We start from the raw sequence: 21,558 nt of genomic DNA, 5'->3' as shown, positions 1-21,558 counted from the left end.
GGGTTTTATCTGGCATTTTCAAGGGATAAAACTTGTTAGATTACTCTCTGACAGGCTACATACTATTGATACTAAATTAAAAATAAATTATTGTCTACTACGCCTCCTCAGAGCGAACCCGTGGAGCTTTCGTTGAGGGAGGCTTTTATTAATTAGCCCTCTTTTTGGAACCGGGACCGAGGGGCCAAAAAATGAAATATTTTACGTTTTATTGGCAGCTAAGTACCCAATTTACTGAACATTAACTAAGTGATAAATGTTTGCCGTTTATAAGCAGTAACAAAGCTCAAGTTTGCTAATCGTGTTGCGTGTAGCTGATTGAACTATTATTCTTGTAAACATAATGTCATTAATGTTGTTAGTGTATATTGAGCCTGGGTAATCATAGTTTTGTATATGAACAAGAGGAACAACCTCTGGCTATGATGACCAAAACAACAGGGTCAAGTTTAGTGTATATTTTGGCAGGGGGTGTGTAACATAGGATGATATTTGTCAGCAAGTACAAACAAGTAACCAGGCATACATTGTTGATGTGTGTGTTTTGCTCTGAGTTATGATGTCCTACGATAAAAAATATGGAATTCATTTTTGGGTTGGTTATACAGGAAATTGGGTCATATGCAGTCATGCAAGTTACATTTATTTATCTCTTATGTTGATGCACGCTCAACATTGTAGTCTCCGCATAATTAAAGATGTTTGAGGGTAATAAAAATTTTGGATTTAAGCTTATCATTCTTTAAAACCATCATTTTTCTAAAATTTTGATCTTTATGATCGAAATGATTGATCAACTCTAATTTGAGCTTTTGGTTCTGCAATTTAGAAGTAAAAAAAACTTGCTTTTTTTAATATAGTAACTAATTTCGCTTCAAACTATTATCAATCTCTGTACATAGTACTTAAAACTTGAAATTGATATTATATTTTTATATTAAACTTTATAAAACTGCTAATCTTGAACGCTATCACGTATTTCACTCGATCAATGTTTCTTTCACTCAAACTTTTTATTGAACTAAGGGTGAGATATCTATATAATATATAATATAATAATAATAATTATATCTACCAAGAATAAGGAAGCTCGCAACGTCAGCCAGAATAGATGTTGTACTTTAAATTGACACAATATTTGGATTTAATTCACTACTATAATAGATGGCCTTGTCCAAGTACAAATAACAACGGTGTACGTAATAAAATGTAAGCGAAGTTAATAGAGGTCTCATAAAAATCTATTTATTAATGATTCAACTGACAGAAGGATAATGTTTATTGATACGAAATGGTATAAAAATACATTTGGATATGAAAGTTAGGATATATAAAGATTTATGATCGCAAAAACAGTGCATTATCGAGACGGAAAATGGTACCCGGGTGGAAGGGGGAGGTATGTTCGCCGCTACTCGAATCATCGCGAGGAAGCGAGACAGAAATGGAAAAATAAAGGAGAAAAGATAACCAGCGAGAGTGGTAGGATCTACGAGTACCATGAGAGAAGTAAATCAAATTTAAAAATCCCACGGCGCACGAATGTGCCCGTGGTCGCCCGTCAATTTTATATACTACTGCCGCGTGTACTTCTCACACTAGTAATTATTTTAACTTCGCTCTCTTTTCAAACATTCCCAAATAATGTTTGTTATAAAAATACGTGAGATGTGTGTTTTTTTTTATTTTATTTTAACGTTAAAATAAAGATAGGAATGGTGATAATAAAATAAATGGAAGGACAAAAAAAATAACATAGGTATGATGGATATTTGAGCCATCAATGGATCTATCAATTAATGTCAACACTGGTAACATCAGTTGCAGTACTATCAGCATTTACCAAATAAAATGTGTCATTTCCAAAAAGCTTTCAAATTTTATTTTTTATTTAGAATTGTTTTTTTTTTCTTGTTTATTTGTTTTCCAGTGATATGGTTGCGCAAAGAGTAAAATTGTTTTTTCCGTACTAACGGCGTCGTCAAATATACTTCCAGAAATAACTTTCCTGGCTGTACTTCGTACTGGAAAATAATGTCGCTCGGATTACTAGAGGACGAGTTGACACAAGAGAATAATGTAATTAAGATAATAGTTTTATATTACATGAAACTGAATCTCAATTGTTTCATTTTAAGAAAAAATTTAATTATTAAGGCTAATAGTGCTTATTAATACTCTAGCAAAGGACGGATAAAAATTTAAAAATTTTTTTATCAAAATTTAACAAATTATTGTCTTTAAAAATTTTTTTTATAAATCTTTGACATTTTCTATAATTAATTAATTACGAAATTAATAGACGGATAATTGTAAGAAATTTTTAAATAAATAAACTGCGGTAAAAAATTGACAGTAACTCTTTTAGAGAGAGGTTAAAAAATTTTTTTAATTTATTTATCTAAGTAAAATTAAAAAATAGTCATTATTAATCACCTAATAAAATTAAAAAAATTAAAAGACTTATTCCTAATTCAAATTTAATCTTCTTATCCCCGAGACTTAAAAAGAAACTAATTTTCCTCCTATCTAATAAATAAAACGGTTTAAAAATAATTATTTGGCAGTAACGAAAAGAAAATGTGGTAAAAGTTGATGGAGAAGTAAGAAGATTAGCTTTGGATATTAAGAGTGAAAAAGTAAGTTAATCCAAAAGCTATCTCGCGGAATAGTTATATGTGTCCGGGTAACGGGTATAGGAGTGTTGAGCTGGTAGACGGCTTGGAGATGGAGATCAAGCTGGAGCTGGAGCTGGATCTAGATGAGAAGGTATAGCTAGGCTAGATACATCTATACTAGCACTCACAGAGGGTTCGCTGGTGTGAAATTTCACGACACTCGATACCCACGACCTCGTCGCCGACTCATCCAATATTTACTCGGCTCGACCCATTGAATATTCCCTCACAGTACATTCCGAGTACACCGGTAATACTCGACGGTAGTTGTCGGTTTGATGCTGCACCTACACTGCTCCTGCTACATAGCACTATTGCACTGTGTACACGGTACAGGTAGTATATATAGCATACAGCTCTCTCTGGTGGAGCAGTAAAACTCCTTCCTCCTCCAAGGGGGAGGAAGTGATCCGTGAAAGCGAATATACATCGGGTATGGTACATTGAGTATCGCATTTTCATTTTCACCACCTACGTCGGGTGCATCCGTATTAATATTTTACCTGTATGGGTTTAGTTGTACTTCTTATTCTATTGACACGTACGCTTCTCCAATATTCGATCTTTTATACTACACAACACCCGACGTCTTGAGCCTCACGACGACAGCCGATCAAGAAGTTTAGTGTTCAAATGAGTCGCTGATGATTCGAATCTTTTGACACCTACGCGGAAAATGAGAAGAGACTCTCGAGCTTTTTTCTCCACTTGTGCGAAAGTGAAAATTTTAATAACACTCTTTAAAAAAAATTGGGTTGCATTGTAAAAGATTTACTCTCGCTCCCGATAAATTACGATCGTAATTATAGTTATAATTATAATTGTAGACTGTAGAGTGTAATTTGATTCTATAAATAATCGGCAGTAATTTATCACGTAGAGATAGGACAATTTAAGGGAAATAATCTGCAGAAAATCCCCCGAGGTGACAGTCGGCTCATTCTCGTTTTCAAAGCCCGGAGTCCCGGCTAATAGGAGCACCATCATCAAAAAGCTCACAGTGGAGTGATATCTCCCAAAAGGACACTTGGCTGTAGTGTGGAGTGTATGTATGACTTAGTTGTACTTTTGATGTTGCCGTGAGCGTCTGTGTACACCTACTCCTATATTTGAACCGACTATAGATGTGACTATATAATATGAGATATTCATGATATCATTCCATGCGAGCACGTTCAATTAACATTGCAATGAAAAATTCTCCTTGAGCGCCGGCATAAGTCATTAATTAACGAATTTTGATACACTTATCATCTGATGCTTTAATTACGGGATTATAGTATTTTGAGTTCTGCTCTTAGTGACACTTTATAGTCACTGGGAGAATTTTTTATCATAAGGATAATAAACCAATGGGTTTGTAAAAAAATTTTTTTCTCACAAATTCTGTTATCAAATCATATTAAAAATTTTTTTCATAGATCATTATTAAATTCCAATTATTTCTCGAATTATAATAATTATAAAATTATAAATATTTTAGCATTGAACCGAGATTCACATTATTTATTGTGTAACCTCAGTATCCCTTGATAAACCAACGGGGATAAGAATCAATTTTCCAATCTCTCGAGCCGTCGACTTCAACAAATTTATAGCGTTAAACCTTAAATATTTTTATTCTATAATTCTCTTGTTTCTTTCCCTTCATTTTTATTCGTCTTCAGTAAATAATTTTTTTCTGTCAATATTATTAGCAAAAATTTTCGCTTTTCTTATTTACTGATTAAAAGAGCACAGCAAAAAAAATCCAAGTTTTTTTTTGTTTAACCGTATAAAATAGTAATGAAATTTAAAAATCGTAAATTTCAATCCTAGTAAAGGAAAAATAATAATTAAATGTTTTTAGTCTGTGCTACTGACGATAGGTATTCGGTATTTTTCACGCGGATCATTTCCCAACAGGCAAGGGCACAACCAGTTGGCAATTAACCGCTGCAATTTCGCCATTAGCTGGTCGTTGTTAAAAAAGCCTTTAAAAAAAAAAAAAGAAAAAGCATCTGGCTGAAAGAGAAAGAAATTAAAATAAAAAAAACCGTACAAGCGAACAGTTCGGATAATGCTCGAGGAAAAACGAGTCTACAAAGAAGTGAAAGCAGACGAAGGCAAAAGAGAGGGCGCAAAGGTAGAATGAGAGGGAGAGAGACAGAAACAAAGAGAGAGAAAGCAAGATGAGGTTTAACCAGACGGTGGATAGGGTAGTAGTAGTAGAAAGGGGTGAAAAAAAAACCGTAATAATCCCCTAACGTTTCTTTTTCAGCAAACTGACATTCTTGCTTTCTTTATTTATCCCTCTGCTCGCTCTAGTCAGAGACTGTTCTACTCTACCGGTTACCGAGGATTTTTCAGATCCGAACGCCTGGCTTCTTTTCTTCCAGAATGACGAGATTTATATCATCACGAGTTTCTTCTGGCACCTGCGCTGCTTTTATTTTCCAACACGTGAATCAGAGCCAATGTACACGAAGCTCAAGCTCAAGCTCAAAGGATCCGAACACGGCAACATTGATTCAACGTATTGTCCTCACGTACTGGACTGTACTCTACTGCATACACAATACACATACGGAGGTGCGGGATATATCTATAGAGATGAATGTATGTGGATGGTAGATATCCTCTTGGTACATTGTACATGCTGCACTAAATCTGCCCGAGTGGCTACTATTTTTTGTCCACCCATGTCCAATAGTGTGGCTTACATTTCATGGATTAAATTTACACAAAAGCTCAACAATAAGTCTCCTGGTAACAAGTCGACCGATTGCCATCTGTTTTAAAAGAATTCTAAGAAATTGCAATTACAAAATTTGATTTTTGTGGTGAATTATTCCTATAAACTTGTAAAAAATTAAAAAATTGAGCCTTTAATATTGGAATTTGGAAATCGCAAATTGAAATTTTCCTTCTACTATTGAAGTAATATGGGAAAAAATATTTTCGAAGTTTGAAACTTTATAACTTGACTCACAAGCAATTTACCTGCTAACATGATATATATTTTGTTTATAGGAAATTGAACGATCTAAAAAAAAGTTGAGATGATTTTTTGATAAATTTACTTTTTTAAGTTATTCAAGATTAAAATTTTGTTAGATTTTCTTTCATTTTTATCAAAGTTATTTTAAAGAATTTTTAAAGCGTCAAAAAATACCAAAATTTTTCAAAAATTCCATCATGAAAATGAATACAAAATTTAAATTTTTGTGAAAACTCCCTGCTAAAGAGTAATTTTAAATCATGACGACAAAACTTTTTTTAAAAAGGAATTGTATAAAAATGCATTACTTTCTTCCAAACACAAGCATGCACAATCAGATTTTTGCCTTCTTCTTTGTTGAAAGCATTCTAAGTTGAAAGTGAATTAAAACCAGGTCGATTAATTGGAACCGTTAAAAGCCGCGACATCATTTCTCGACTTTAGAACCACCCTCAGTCGGCGACTCGATGGCCTCCTTCATCTCAATGGAACACACAACACGGGAATACCTTTGTCGATGTGCGTGAGAACAATACAATATCGAAGGCAACTAAATAACTAGACGGCGTCATGCCCTCATTTCATCTCCACGAGCTCTGTGTCGGTATTATAGTTATAGGCGTGTTGTACATGAAGAACAGAGTGGCATCGGGCACAACCGGACGCGAGAGCCGTCTATGCATCGCCCGTTTGCGCTTATCTTTTTAGAGCACCTGGAGTCTCTTCCCATGCTCGAGAAACCGATATGATTGTCCGTCTGTTATTTGTATGCTTCTCACTCGGAATTTATAACACAAAAAAGTAAATACCGGCTTCAATATCTCTGATTTTATCTCCAGTTCAAAACTTTTTTTTATCAACAAAACTATTCTATAAAGTATCACCTTTTTTTGCCACTTCACAGCCAAACAGTGACTATTTTCAATGAAAATTCAAGACAATTAAATTGCACATTTCTGTAAAATACGTACATAATCTTAAACAATTGATAGTTTGTTTGAAAAGGATCCCTTTTAACTCGATACTAATTCGATGAATTTCTATAGATATATGTTACATGAATAAGAGCACGACCAAAAACACCCACAGTATTGAATTTACATGGCAAGTTTTCGTAGGAAGGAACCGAATCGTTTATCACGCTCAGCTAATAGATAACAACGCTGCGTTACGTGTTCTCCCCGGTTTAGGGTCTGTATGTGTGAGGACGACGATCGAGTCTCGTTTTATCTCGTTCTCGATTACCCTATACTTTGAGTTTACAACTTTATCCATAATATGACTTAACGCTAACGCTACAGCTCCCGCACACCTCCCCACCTGGTGTCACATCGACTCGTAACAGCTATGACACCACCAGCAACAAATCTTTGTGTTGTGTAAAATATCGCCAATGTCACAATTTCTTTTTTCGATCCTCTTGCTACTGCTGGTTTGATTATTCGCAGCCAGATGAGACTTTTTCGTTTGATCTCCACTCGATTGATCCAAAAAAGTGTTGTTTTCAGTGAATTTTATAGAGATTAATTCTACTATTGCATTATTTTTCACAAAAGTTTACCGTATTTGAATTTCTTGATGGATTTTCATGAAACTCAACATACTCATTCTTTAAACTATACTCGAGGTTAAGTTTAAAGGTTACCCTAATCGGTCGGATAGTTTAGAAATAAAATCAATTCAAAATTTATTGGAAAATTCAAAATATTAAATTTTAGTTTTGGTTATGGTAATACTACCGGTTTTAGAATTTTCATTCAGAATTTAATTAAATTTGGCATATTGGTACTTTATAATATCATAATTAAGCAGTAAAATTTTTGGAAGCCTGGCGAGTCCTGAAAAAAAGATATTAATATTTACATATTTTTGCCTTTACCATTGATCCTTATAGAAAATCAAAGACTTTATTTTATTTCACAAAACTGGACGTTCAGATTCTTATAAAAATTAAGACAACGAGAGAAAATAACATCTAGAACAAATTTTAAAACAATCAGTATGGTTTCCGAGAATATGAGAATATTTATTAATAAAAAACATTCAAAATTTATCTTTGTCTTTCTTTCTCCAACGTGATTTAGTATAGGGAAATCTACTACGTTAATCAAAAAAGGTTAGGTTTTGGGATTTGACTCTTGTGGTAACGGTAGTATTACCTTAAAGTTAAAATAACTTTTTATTACAATAACTTTTCTAATTTATGTAAAATGCACTTGAAAGTTCATTAAATAAGCTTCAATTTGAAGGTCCAACTATTTATCTAAATAAAAAATTACCTATTTTTCTAGATATAGGATGAAAGTTTACTATTATTGCATTCATATCAACGATTTTAAGTTTTTGGTAGCTTTGAAAAATTCACTTTTATTTCTGTTTTTTTTTTTTTTTAATTTCTTTCGCTAACTGCTAACTCAATTTTATTTGATTCCATCAGATATCGTTTGACGCAGAGATCGATCTTCTCACATAACAGATAATTCCAAAATTCGTTGCCGGAGATTTCCCTGAGATCTGGAGGCTTTAAGGAGTTTATCGGGGAAACGAATTTATTAGGCGGCTTTCTTGTATTCTATTGGAGCCGCAAGACGCGCGACGTCACAAGAAGATGTACCGGGAGCATGAAGCATTAGGAGCAAGAGGAAGAAATAAAAGAGTCTAGAAGTCGACTTAGAGAGCTATAAGCTATAAAGCATTAAAAAAAAAAAAAAAAAAAAAAAAGCTGGTAAAGTTGAGTAGAGTAGAGTTGGAAAAATGATAAAGTAAGAAGAGCTTTTGTCGGAAATACGTCACGGGGAATAACGTAATCGAATTCCGGTCGAAATCGAGTCATACCCGCGAGACTTGTGGCATTCACGAGCCATGTGGGAGTCTGGGGTGCAGATGTGTAGATGTAATGTGTAGATTGTAGATACCGACGGAGCTGCACCGTACACAGAGCTCTCGACTGCGTGTCTACCGGTTTTCATCCACTCTATGTCACGATTGTGTCGTACTCAATGATCAAAATTCTCTTTTTCAAGTCAACCAGATGAATTTCCCTCCACGCTGGCGTCCGTTTTGAAATGAAGGTACTCAGCCGGGTTTTCATCCTGTCGGTCTCTCTCTTGCTCGAGTTCTCTTCTACTTCGTAGAATATTCATACGGAAAACATATTATCAAAAATGCGCGTCAATTTATGAATTTTTTATAAAGAAATCCATTTTCGTATTGAGATTATTTATTTTTATTCCAATCGCATTACGAGCTCTGAATAAAATAATCTCCAAATTTTAGTACTTTGTATGTAGTATGTACTGATAAAAAAGCTGTAAAAACTTGTAATTTTTATAATGTATAGAAGAGACCAGAAATTTATTATTTTTGAGCTGTTAAATTAATACTAAAATGTATTATTTAAAGATGAGTGAACAATTCAAAATTGATAATGTGTACTAAAATGTAGTAATAGAAAAATTTGCTTTGATTTAAAATGTATCTTATTAGAAATTGTTGAATTGAGCCAAAATTAAACTCATGGATATAAAATTATTTAATATTGAAATTTTAGAACAGAAATTTGAAGTTTAATGTCATCAAAATATGTTATGAATTAACTGAAATAAATAAAAAAAAAAAATTGAGATTAAAAATTCTATCTAAGTTTTTGCTAAATTTTTTAATGATTTAAATTGTGAAAAATTAAATAAAGTTAATATAAAAATTTGATTGAATTTATCTAAAGTTTTTTCAAAAATAACAATCCAGATAAAAAGTTAAAACAAAAACGTAAAAGAGACATTATAATCGCTCATTTAATAATTGACGAAATCGATCGTATCGGCTAATTTGCCAGACTGGAGTCTCGGAAATTCGCCCGATTAGTTTGAAATAGATGGGAGAAGCAGGAGTGGTGGGAGTCAGGTAGAGGGGAGAGTGGGAGGAGACACCACCCACCCGAATCCCGAGGGTGCACTCGAGAATGCATACCGATCGCCTAATAGGCTCATATAACGAATACTCTCTCTCTCTATATCTACTCGAACTAGCTGGCACTCATGCCGGGTTTGGGTTCGGATTCGCTTCCTCATCCATTCCCGTCGCGCTTCAATAAACATCGCTCTACCGATCGCTTCGCCGTATTTGCACCCTCACTATTACACCTTGCGCCCAGAACAGAACTTATGCTCATATTGGCACAAGCATCAATAAGTAAACAACAACAATAACAGTAATAATTATGATAGTAATAATAGTAATAAAATTATGCAGATTAATATAAAAATATAAATAAAAAGTATAGACGGGAATTGTACCTGCTGAGCACTGACTTTCTTTACATTCGTTTACTTTAAATTTTCGCTTACCCGCAGGTCAAATGTGCTCGTTACTCGTTGCAGAAATTCACTCATGGGGACACTCACCTAAAACAAAAAAAACAAAATACATTTTAATTTTTATTTTTTCATATTTCTCGTTTAATTTTTTATTTACTTTATAATTATTCGTATAATTAATGTAAGAGAGTGTTTTTAATTCATATTTCTCCTCAATTATAATTTTATAAAAATAAACTACTGAATGAGTTTGTTGAGTGTATTTAAATATAATATTAACTTTCAAAGTTTATAATAATAAAGACTCAATTAACATATAAACAAATTTTACTTCCATGTGAAAGTTTATTAACTTTTTTTTTTATCAAAAAAATTTTTAGAGATTTTAAATCAATTAGATGAAAGCAGCAATCATATTTCATGATACTATAATTAAAATCAAATAAATTATGGAGAAAATTTATTTAAAAAATTTTTTTTCTATTTTCCACAATTAGAACTTAATAAAAAATTTTCATTTGTCATAAATTGTCAGATTTTAATTGAAGTCAAGCAAATAAAATTAATTCCAGTACCGCGATTCCTTTTATTTGATTAAATATTGAAAATTAATTCTATATTGTTTGAAATTTATGATGTTTAATCTATCAAACAGAGTAGAATAAAATATATAAATGAGTGTCAGTGTGTTAAATAGCGCACGGTGTCAACAAAAAAGTATCTCGATGTATTCACGGACACGTATAAGCTGTTAGGGAAGATGGCAACTGCGATTGTAGGCCGTGATAACCTTAAATTTAAGCCGTGGCTGAGTGGGCATATTCCAACCTGCATCTTCAAAATATTAATACGACTATTACGCTATCTAGATGGAGTTCCTAGACTACATTTCTTCCCCTCAGTCGGCTCGATTACTCCGAGATACATTAAATAAACTTCATTTACTATTACGGTCCCGGATAAAAACTCCCGCTCAAATATAAAATAATAATAACGTTTAATGACTAACAAATAAAAACCAGTTTATTTTATTTTATTGCATTACTACCAACTAAAATCTTTTATAATTTTTTAAATTACTTGAAAGATTACTTCGATACTCGTCAATTATCTGACTTTGAGTTTGAAAGTTTAAGTTTGAAACTGACTAAAAATTTATAGTAAATAATTAAAGTCGGTAAACGAACTTTGATGTAATGCGCGACCTCATCAATTTTTTTTAAAAGCTTCCAAGGTAAAGGTAAAGGTAGAGAAAAAGGTAAAAAAAAAACTCACTTAGAATGACACCAAAATGTACGTAGATAAATTTAAAATATAAATTATAAATGAAGACAAAAAAAAACTGCTCATTTCTTCTTTACGGGAATCTTTTTCAAACGAAAACTCGTTGAGCACGTAGTACGGATATGAACCGAGAAAAAGGATCAGCGTACACACGTTTTCCGTAACTGTTACAAAGAAGAAATAAATGTAATGTCTGGGAAAAAGGATTTGCATAACGTGCAAATACTTGTCAACTTTTTAAAACTCAACGAGAGATAGATTAAAATGACAAAGTGAAAACACCTATTTTTAATTTTTATTTAAAAAAAAAAACTCGACAAATTACTCTTATATATATTTATAATAGTTCATATAAAATAATAATAATATAAGTTTAGATAATAATGTGTTTATAACTAGCCAAATGGAAGAATTTAGAATTTCACAAAAATAACTTGAAAATTTTATACATTCAAAAGGGTTTAAATGTTATAAATGTTACGCATAAAAACTATCTCGTAAATTTAGAAGAATTTGGATGATACAAAAAATTTTAAAATAGAAAAATTTAAAAGTTGGAAGTACAAAAAAAATTACGATGTTGAATTCTGAATATTTAAGGACTCACAAAAATATTTGGATTCTAATAAAACTGTGAATAACTCCAACAGTCAGTGAATGGAGGGACACTAAAAGATACGGCAAATTCATTAGATGTTTGTTAATTTTCTGACTTTTTTTTAAGTTCGTTAAGTTTTAATAAATAATTGGAAAAACTAAAAAAATTTATAAAACAACAAACAAGGCAGTTAATTATGAAACGATTTAATAAAAAAGATAATTTTTAATCAGTGACGATAAAGTTGTTTTCTATCAGACAAGTCTTGGCAACTTAATTATAATTTATACTCAAGTTTAAACTTATAAAATAGATTTCAATTGAACAAATATAACTAAAATACAACTGGCGGCTCATTTTTTTTTTTTTTTTTAATAGAAATAATAATATTTCAAGTTCGATTCCTGACTAAATTCGATTCCAATATTTTTTTAAATTCACCAAAATGGAAAAAAATTGTTGCTAAAACGCTGTAATTAAAATTTTTAACAAGAATAACGTTAAATTAAAGGATTATTAAGGTTTTAACATTAAACAATTAGTATTAAAAAAATAATCATAACAATAATAAATATAATCTTATGATATATAAAACCTAATCGACTTGGAATGATTCCGAAGTTATAACTGCAAAAGGTATATAATAAAATAAGTTTTCCCAAGTTAAGTAGCAAAGACGAAACGAAACGATACGAGATGAGAAGAAGCCAAAGAGTAACGGCGATAGAAACCCGCACACTTTGCTCGGACTAAAGAGAGCAGTGGAGTAAGTCGAGGATATGGTCGGACGTTATAAAAGGAACGCGATACCCAGTTTAGTTTCTCTTTCTGCTCCTTCGTCTTTTTCCTGCTTCCCTCACTTTCTCTTCCTCTTCTTCTAGCTCAAACTTTTATGCCGGTAGAAAAACTTTGCTGTCACTCTCTAGTAGAGAGCTCTCCCTCTTCCACTGGCTCGACGGCAATGCTAACCTGGGCTGGAGCAGTTCTTACAATAATTACTCTTTGGTAAGTACTTATTGCTAGCCAGACTACGACACAACACCATTACATTACACTAGTACGGGCTCGGGCTAGCTCGCTGTCGCTTTTTCAATTTCCTGGGAATTCCCAAGCGAGTTTTGAACGTGATTACTGCTGGAGAGGAGACGAATACAAATAAAACCAGGTGGTAGTCGATTGAAATTAAAGTCACCTCAATAATTAAAATAATTTGATGGCTTTATTTATTTATTTTTGATTATTAGTAGAAATGTTTATTCAATAAGTTTACCAATTGTTAAAGTGATAAGTAGATTTGCCGGAGGGAGTATCTAGAGAACAAATCAGGCAGTTGTATGTTCTCTCGGCGAATGCAACCGAGTCTCAATCCGAATGCATACAAGTTTAATTAAACTAAGAGACAATATGGTCATAGTTGAACAAATTAATGTCTGCCAATTAATGCTTTTGATAATAATTAAGACTACCTTTGAGGAATACAACTGTCGTTCCGCTTAATATAACCAACTTTGTTAAGAACAATATTGTTATTATTATTATAAGATTTAGACAACAATTAATTAATAAAAGTTATTATTGATGCACAGTAAAAAATTTTGCGTCATTGCGTCAAAAAATTTTGTGTTAAAAATTTTTATGTTAAATATTTAACACTTTTTTGTGTTAATTTAACAGAATAATTTTTTTTTCAGAATAACATTAAGTTTTTTGATGCAATGACGCAAAATTTTTTACTGTGTGTAACAATGGAATTAATACATAGAAAATTGATTTATTTCGGCCCAGAAAATTTTTTTCTTTATTTAAGATTCTATTTTTTACTGTGCAGATATCTGACAATTTAAAAAAATGTTTTTTTCAATAAAAAATTACGAAAAATTGCATTTATAATTTATTTGATTTTTTATACATGTAAAAATTTTTTTTTTATTTTATTTTATGTATAAGAATTTATAATACATTAAGAAAATAATAACTCGTCCGATAACATGAAAGATTATTTTAGCTTTAAAAAATTAAAAAATAGAAAAAAATGAAATACAACAGTGTGCATAGTAAAGCCTTGTTCAATTACATTGGAGATAGAAAGTAGTCCCTGTGTGGAATGGTGAGTTGGGTTGTGGGTGATGCTGGGCGTATATGCTTGGCCAATTGAAAAATAATAGAAGCCCTCTTTTATTCGTGAGTAGTGTGGATTCCCCATGGGGATAAACATATCTTTCTCGTGAAAGGGGAATACTTCCTTTTATCATTCGATAGAATAGAGTACCCTTGGACCTACTCACCAGAACGAGAATGTACATTTTTACTTGCATATATTTTTCGAGTTCAATACTAAACTTCGAGGAAAGTAACCCCCTATTTTTATATACATTTATATTTTATTTATCTGCAAATACTCTATGCATTAAATTTAATATTTAAATGTTTTACGTTGAACGTTACCGTATAAAACCTTTTATAAATTCCATTTAAATATTTACATTTTTAAGTAGATTATTTTTCGGTATAATTAAAATCATAATTCTACTATAAAATACTACAATACAAATGGAGGAATTAAAACAGAAATTAATCTCCAGGTGGAATAATAAATATTCAATTTCGCATAAAATATTAATATTAATATTAATTCATTATTTATATTCACATTTTCGATAAACCAAAAATAAATAATAAATTTCACCCTTTGGATTTGTACCTTTAATTAATAAAAAAAAAAAAAAAAACAAACAGACTAATTAACACGCAAGTTCCGCAGATGTATAATTAATCAATGGCATAAAGTCTGTAAGAGTGAAGAAAGTTTGCCTTGAAGTTTATAATTGGTGTCTTTAGCGCGTAGTTGGTGTTTAAGTCATAAATGTCTAATCGGTAGACAAACTTGCCTCGATTTGACATCTAGCATGTGGACGACCCGACTACGAGCGAGGGTAAGGAGTTTCAAATCGTCCTCAGGCAGTTGAGTGTGCTGAAGCACAGGAGAGTTTGTTTGAAGGAGGAAGGTACAAGGACGAGACCAAGATCGAGGGTGAGGACGATCGTGTCTTTAAGTCTTTGCACAGTATATATATATATGTATTTATATACGTCTCACTTTATCTTAACCTCAACTGAGTAAATCTTACCGGCTATAAGCTTCTCTTTGTAATAACTAATGTCTATATATGTATATTAAATATATATACATTGTACATATATACAACGGTACTGAATGAATTAACCTCCATCACAATTTACATCAAACTATTCCCCTTTCTCATACACCTGGTGACGTGGCACGGCATGTCGAAATTCAGAGTAAATTTCCTTGTCCAATTAACGCCACGTTGCCGACGTACGCCAGCCCACAACAAAGTTACAGATATTTACTGTATATGTGTGTGCAATATATTTTGATAGATATTAGACATTAGTTAGAACTTGACCAACTTTACCAGTTTGAATCAATAGTATTAACTAAGATTAAATTAAGATTAATAGCAGAAACGATTATTTAGGTTTAGATTATTTTATTTGGAAAGTTTGGTTGTTAGATTGTATTAATATTCATACGCTGAAAGTTAAATTAGACAATATTTAATTGTAAATAATGTCTTTATAATTAAAAAAAATAAACAAATTTTATTAATTATTATTCAAAATTTAGTTAAAATTTTTTTGTTTTTTATTTGCATACATTTCGCCATTTTTAAATATTATTTACTTAATAAAATAGGTAGAAAAAAATTTTTTTTTCATAATTTATTTGTTGAAAAAACCCCAAAAATTTTCAGATCTAAATTTCACCATTACAGAAAAACAACGAAATTTTTATAATATAATAAAATATTTCGTCAAAATTTTCATATTAATAAATAATTAATGTAATAAAAAATGACATAGAGACTAAAAGCTTAGTCCAGTGCCAATAAAAACAATCCAAAAAATACTAAAAATTCGTATAAGACGTTAAAACAAGAAAATGAATGAATGTAGTTACATTTGTGGGCGGTAGCGCCGAATCATCCACCTGCTGGTGTTAATTAAACTGTGAATATTAAACGGAGATTTTACGAGGGGTTTTAAACTCGGAGCAGCTCGATTGACTGGTCCACAGTGGTATATACTGTCTCTTCTCCATCTATAGAGATACAGCTCGCAGGACGATCGATCAATCGCAGCAGTAGCAGCTGTATTTGTCTCACTTCAACGGTGGGACAGCCATCACTTTGTGAATGTCGAGGCTATTCGATATCCTCGTTGAGAGTCACCCTCAGGCGACAGTCCTCACTTGGAGCTCTTTTTTCGCGCAAAACGCCCGGCGCCCCGAGTGAAATGTGAATCCGCGTTCAGTAAAACGTAAAAAAAAAGAAAAAAGGCGCAAAAAAAAGAATCACCCAAATGAGAAACGTTTTAGTTATAACTTCTATTGGGTTCATTGAAAGCTCGAAAGCTCGGCTGGATTCGAGTGAAAGAGTAGCCGAAGCCAAAAGTGATTAGAAGTACTGTTATCTATCTCTCGAGCCAATGTTGCGAAGGTTTCCAAAGGCTGCACGGTAAATGTACATCAACAAAGGATAAGTGTGCGCATACAGAGTACATGTGTTGCAGAGCGTCGAGTGTGCTTCTGGTTCATACCGGTAAAACCAAAATTCACTTGCTCGCGGGTTTGTTTGGCTACACGGGGCTCTGAAACTGAACGCTATATCCTCCTGCCTAAGCCTTCCTTCTCCCTTCGGACCTTCCGGTCTAGTTTGCGTTGTAGTTCTCTGTGCTTAAGAATATAGTCGTCCATCGACTCGTATCTCGTGGCCATAAATCGGTGACTAGAGCCCTGGAGGGAACCCGAGCGTCCGAGGTCCTGTGTGCGTTTATGTCGGACATGTGTGTGAACCCTTTCGCAGCTGGTAAAAGTGTAAGAGGGTGTTGGATGCTGAGCCGCGTATGTGGTTTGGTATTTCCAAGAGAGCGTTAATTAATAATTTAATCGAAGAGCCTGTTCCAGCGTCCTCCGATCCAAAGTACGCTCTAATTAAAACCGACCTGTGTGTGAAGTCTCCATCAACCCGCAGCCCGCAAGCCAAGCTTTACCAGACGTCATCATCATCATTATCATTATTATCTTCATTTCAACGTCAAGTTAGTCTTTGGTGTCGCGGTTAATAAAAATTTCACCAGCTTATAAAACTCCTTGAATATCTCAGCTCCAGGCTTGCGTTAAATTTAAAACTCGAGAATGCTAATAAAAAGACTTAACTTTTGAAGAGAATCCTCAGGTGTTTGCTGGTAGTGGTAGCTACCAAGTTCCAACGCCAACGCTCACGGTATTCTCCCAGAATATACAATCTTAGATGCATTCTCTTTTTTATATAAACTCTCGCACTGCTGTACCAGCTACTCTTCGTACCGTAGATAGCAGATACCAGATAGTAGACAGTAGTTCTCTATCTACTTTGCTATTCGCTTGCGACAACTTGGAATTTGCCTGATGCATAGTCGATTGTCACACCTTGAGATACATTCATACATACATTCAGTAAAAGTAAGAGTAAGTAAGTCTTTTGAGAATTTTACGTATGAAAGTTTACCGAGAGTTACATTTGCTCTGATAATACAAAAATCTTACGGCGAATGCTCATTGCATATTAGCCGCCTGAGTCTCAGATGAATAAAAGATTTTCAAAAATTTATGATACATACACAGGAAAAAAGTTTAACTTAATCCAACAATATTATGATCTTTAAAAATTTGTTTTGGGTTGAAAAAAACTCTTTCTTAATTCAAGAAAATTTTTAAAATTAAGGTACCAGCGGGTAATAAGGCCTAGCTAAGGGAGATTTTGAAAAAAATCGAAAATATTACATTTAATTATTGAAATGTATCATTAATTTTTATATTAATACATTAGCCATAAAATATAATGGAGTAATGGTAATTTTCACCATAAACAAACACAGAATTAAATTTTTTCAAAAACCTTGCGAATAGGCATTATTTTACTACGGTATAGGGTAATAAGGCCTGCAGGTTAAACATACTGGAAATAGTTATACTATACTTAATAAAATTGTTATTAGAGATGAATCATCACTTAAATTTAGCAACAATACTTTTTAAGATGTTAATAAAAATTAGACCAATGATTTTAAATTATTAAATATAAAATTACAAAAAATGTTTACCATTTACTCAAACCGTTTCTTAGGAATTCTTCTGCTTTAGCATATGACGGATGATGAAATATAGAAGACAGGGAACGTTGTATCGGGACTCTATAAACTTGTAGCGACATTTCTATGCTAGACGCTTCTTCCAGAGAAGCCTTTAGCGGAAGCGATTATTTTAAATATCATTTCTATCACTTAGGCCTTATTACCCGAGAGGCCTTATTACCCGCGGGTACCTTAATAGTTAAAAAAAAAAAAAAATACTTTCAAACCAAAACAATTTTGTCTTAATTTGAAAGTATCAATTTTTTTTACAAATCAAAAATAATGAAAAATTAGTCCAAAATTATTTAAAATGTTCAATATTAAAAAATAATTTACTTGAATTGAAATATTCCTCATCTTTCCTAAAATGTTCTTGAGCCAAGATATATTTTTCTTTTACTGTTGTTGGTGAAATATTATCAGTTATCACTTATCTCTGGGGCATGCGTCAACTGAACAACAACTAAAGTGTCCTTATGTCTACATTAAAGTAGATGACGTCCTTTAGGAGCAAAGTTACGCTGTCGGGGGTATTCAACTGCTGGTGGTGCTGTTATACAGTCTAACGTCACAGTCACCACGCTATAAATGCCCGTTTGAGGTCGAGGTATGCTGGAAATACCTTATACCGAACTACTGGGCTAGGTGGTGATGTCGTCGTCGCACGGCATCCTAACCGTCAACGTCATCGCCCAGAATATGTGTAGGTGTTTGAGTCCGTGTACTTTAGATACAACACAACACACAGACACCAACACAGAACACGTACATATTCAAGCGATGTATAGTCGGTGGTATGTTCTCTGTGTCTAGTATAACTAAATTTATTTCGTGACAGAAGGCAGCGAAGTAGGAAGGTAGTGGTAGTGGTAGTAGGCTGTGCTGTGGATAATTGTACTGGTGAAACCGATTTATAAGGCCATTTGGTGTGGCTTTACCGCTGCGGTGAATGTGCGACTATCGAGCTTCACTGGTGGTACTGCTACTACTGGCATGGATATAAACTTCTCAGTGTGGAATACCGTACCAGTGGTTGCTTACTCGGCAGTGCTTTTGTTGGCTGTTCGGTGTGCTTGTCTGCTCCTCTGTATCTAGGTGGTATCGTGTTGTACTTAAGGGGGGTTCATAACGGAGTTATCTCTCATACTATTTGTAGGGCGTTAATTAAAACGGAATTCTCAGCAACCTGTTGACGGATATTCAAACAAGATTTTAATAATACAATGCACTTGGCTCACAGCTTTATGCTCAACAATATTCTGGAATTTGTCGAACAGCCAAACGGCTCACTTCTGAACAAATGGCCTCGACAGCGAATTTACTTAACGTTGAAGCGATTAATTTGATTTGGTAAATCTAAGAAATATCACAGATCAACTTTGTATCATCAAAAATCGAGAATATTTTTTTATATTTTGAGACTCGAAAAAAATTATTGAATCAATTAAAATTTGTTCGGGTCAAAAATTTTTCTGCTTGATTCAAGATGATCAAGCTTAATTTTTTTTCATTATTTTGAAGATGTCATTTTGTAAAAATAAAAAAAAATTGTTTTCACTTAAAATAATTGTTTGGTTTTATTTTAAATGTTTCAACTTCACCTTCGATTCAATAAAAAGTATTCTATCAAAAAAAAAAAAAAAAAACAGTAGCATAAAAACATTGTTCACTTTTTTTGCTCTGTTGCCCATCAAGACAACTGCAGAAGCAAGACCTGGCCAGGGTAGTAATGATTCAGCGAGGTACGGCAGTAAAACGGGATTAATTTTACTGAAAATGAAGCACCAGAACGCAGCAAATGTGCACTCAACTCGTTTTACTTTTTAGAACGATGTGTTATCTTCAGCCACGTGGCCTGGATAATACAGCCTTCAACCGGTTTTACAGCTTGCTGTTTCTGCCCATTTTTATGGTCAAGATCCCCTTTGTCGTAATACTGCACTTGCGTCCACCTGCATGCATACACATAAACTACCGTCGGTCCATTGCTACGAACATGTGCAAACATTTCGAGGTAGGTATGACCGTAATATTAACGTCGAAGAGAGCTCTCATAGCTCGCCAGCAGATTCCACTGAGATATATATACATTCACACATGTACATATATAGAACCAAGAAATATTTCCACATGTCTACAATTGCTATTTCATATCACGAACACGCAGCTCTATGCAACAATTGACTGACCGAGGATTCGGATCGATACTACAAGATTTAGAGTTTTTATTGCGCTCGAGCAACATCCCAATGCATACCACATTTATTGCATATCCTCGTCGTGTTTAAGCTTGATTTTGCTGGTACTGAAGCCACAACCCACAGATACACCGGAGACTTACTCACAGCCTGTGGTAGCTTTGGAGAAGCATTAGAGTTTGAGAAACTGAGCAGAGGATGGATCTCTCTGAGCACTTCAATCACAGTTTAGAGCCGAGTATCGGTGCAGTGGTTTCTGTTTCTATTCATGATATCGGTATCAAACTTGGCAACTCTGTTCTTCTTCAACTACTTTGTTCCTCCTCCTCCAATGTCTCAAAACTATTTATGTATTATGGATTTGTATCAAAGATGCCCCAAATCTCATATCTTATGATGGACTCTAATATTATTAAGCTACTGAGGAGTTTAAAGCTACCAGACAGCAGTTCACATCTTATAGAATGTGGTGACACAGTGAAACCAGGTTTTCTTCTCAGAGATAGATCAAGTCTGCTGATACCACATCAAGGAGCGCGTACAAGAGAAGTAGAAGTAGAAGAGGAGTCTCACGAAACGGGAAACGGGAGAGGATTTCATTGGATTTCAGTGAAGCAAGTTCAATGGGGTTGCTAAAGAGGATTCAACTACGACCAATAGTTATCCTCGAGGATTACCGAGTTTATTCCATTCTAACACTAATTCCGTTGACGTCACCTAGTGAGAAAAGATAGGATGAGACAGTTGTTGATGTCATTGTCGCAGCCCCGATCAGGGGATTCTGTACATCTAACTCGGGAACTCGACGCTAAATTGAAAATATTATTCTCCTTTCCTCTAAAGACTTAAACTAACAAATAAAAGAGCTTTTTTATCTAATCTGTTTCCGGATTTTATTTCCGAGATCATTTTTTCTCTTTTAATTTGGTTTTTTCAATTTAAGAAGGCTTCGAGAGGGAAAATTTATACGTGAAGGGTTTTAAGGGATACAGTTTTTTTATTGTAAGGTAAGGTGGCAAAAATATTTTGTTAAAAGTGTCGGAATTGACAAGTTAATATTTGGGAAAAATTTTAAGCTTGTTAGAAACAGAATTTGTCAAAAACGGGGTAAAGAAGGAAATTGACGTTTTGACAGCAATCATTTTCTTAATCTATTTTCTGGGTGTAGTTATGAGGGTTCAAAATTTAAGAAGAGTTTAATTTATTATATCTGACGAATTGGATAAGATAAATTTATCTTGGTTAAACATATACTCGGTTTCAGGGAGTACCTGACGAAAAAAATGACGGGTATGATACAGAGAGTGAA

The 21,558-nt window shown here is 33.3% G+C and overlaps 1 protein-coding gene across 11 annotated transcripts in view; it reads right to left on the bottom strand.

Annotated features, from left to right (window-relative positions):
* Window positions 1-21,558, bottom strand: part of LOC123261664 (polypyrimidine tract-binding protein 1) — a 172,677-nt gene that overhangs the window by 65,066 nt on the left and 86,053 nt on the right. For 8 of the 11 annotated variants that reach the window (XM_044723370.1, XM_044723368.1, XM_044723369.1 and 5 more), the window contains one exon: window positions 10,005-10,061. The exons of the other annotated variants lie outside the window; for them this stretch is intronic. In XM_044723370.1, coding sequence (XP_044579305.1) covers window positions 10,005-10,061 — 57 coding nt within the window. Of the gene's footprint in view, window positions 1-10,004; window positions 10,062-21,558 lie in introns of those variants that run through there. 11 annotated transcript variants of the gene reach the window in all.

The sequence above is a fragment of the Cotesia glomerata genome, linkage group LG3 (genome assembly GCF_020080835.1).
Source record: "Cotesia glomerata isolate CgM1 linkage group LG3, MPM_Cglom_v2.3, whole genome shotgun sequence".
Classification (NCBI taxonomy): domain Eukaryota; kingdom Metazoa; phylum Arthropoda; class Insecta; order Hymenoptera; family Braconidae; genus Cotesia; species Cotesia glomerata.
This window is presented reverse-complemented; position numbering and strand designations above follow the sequence as displayed.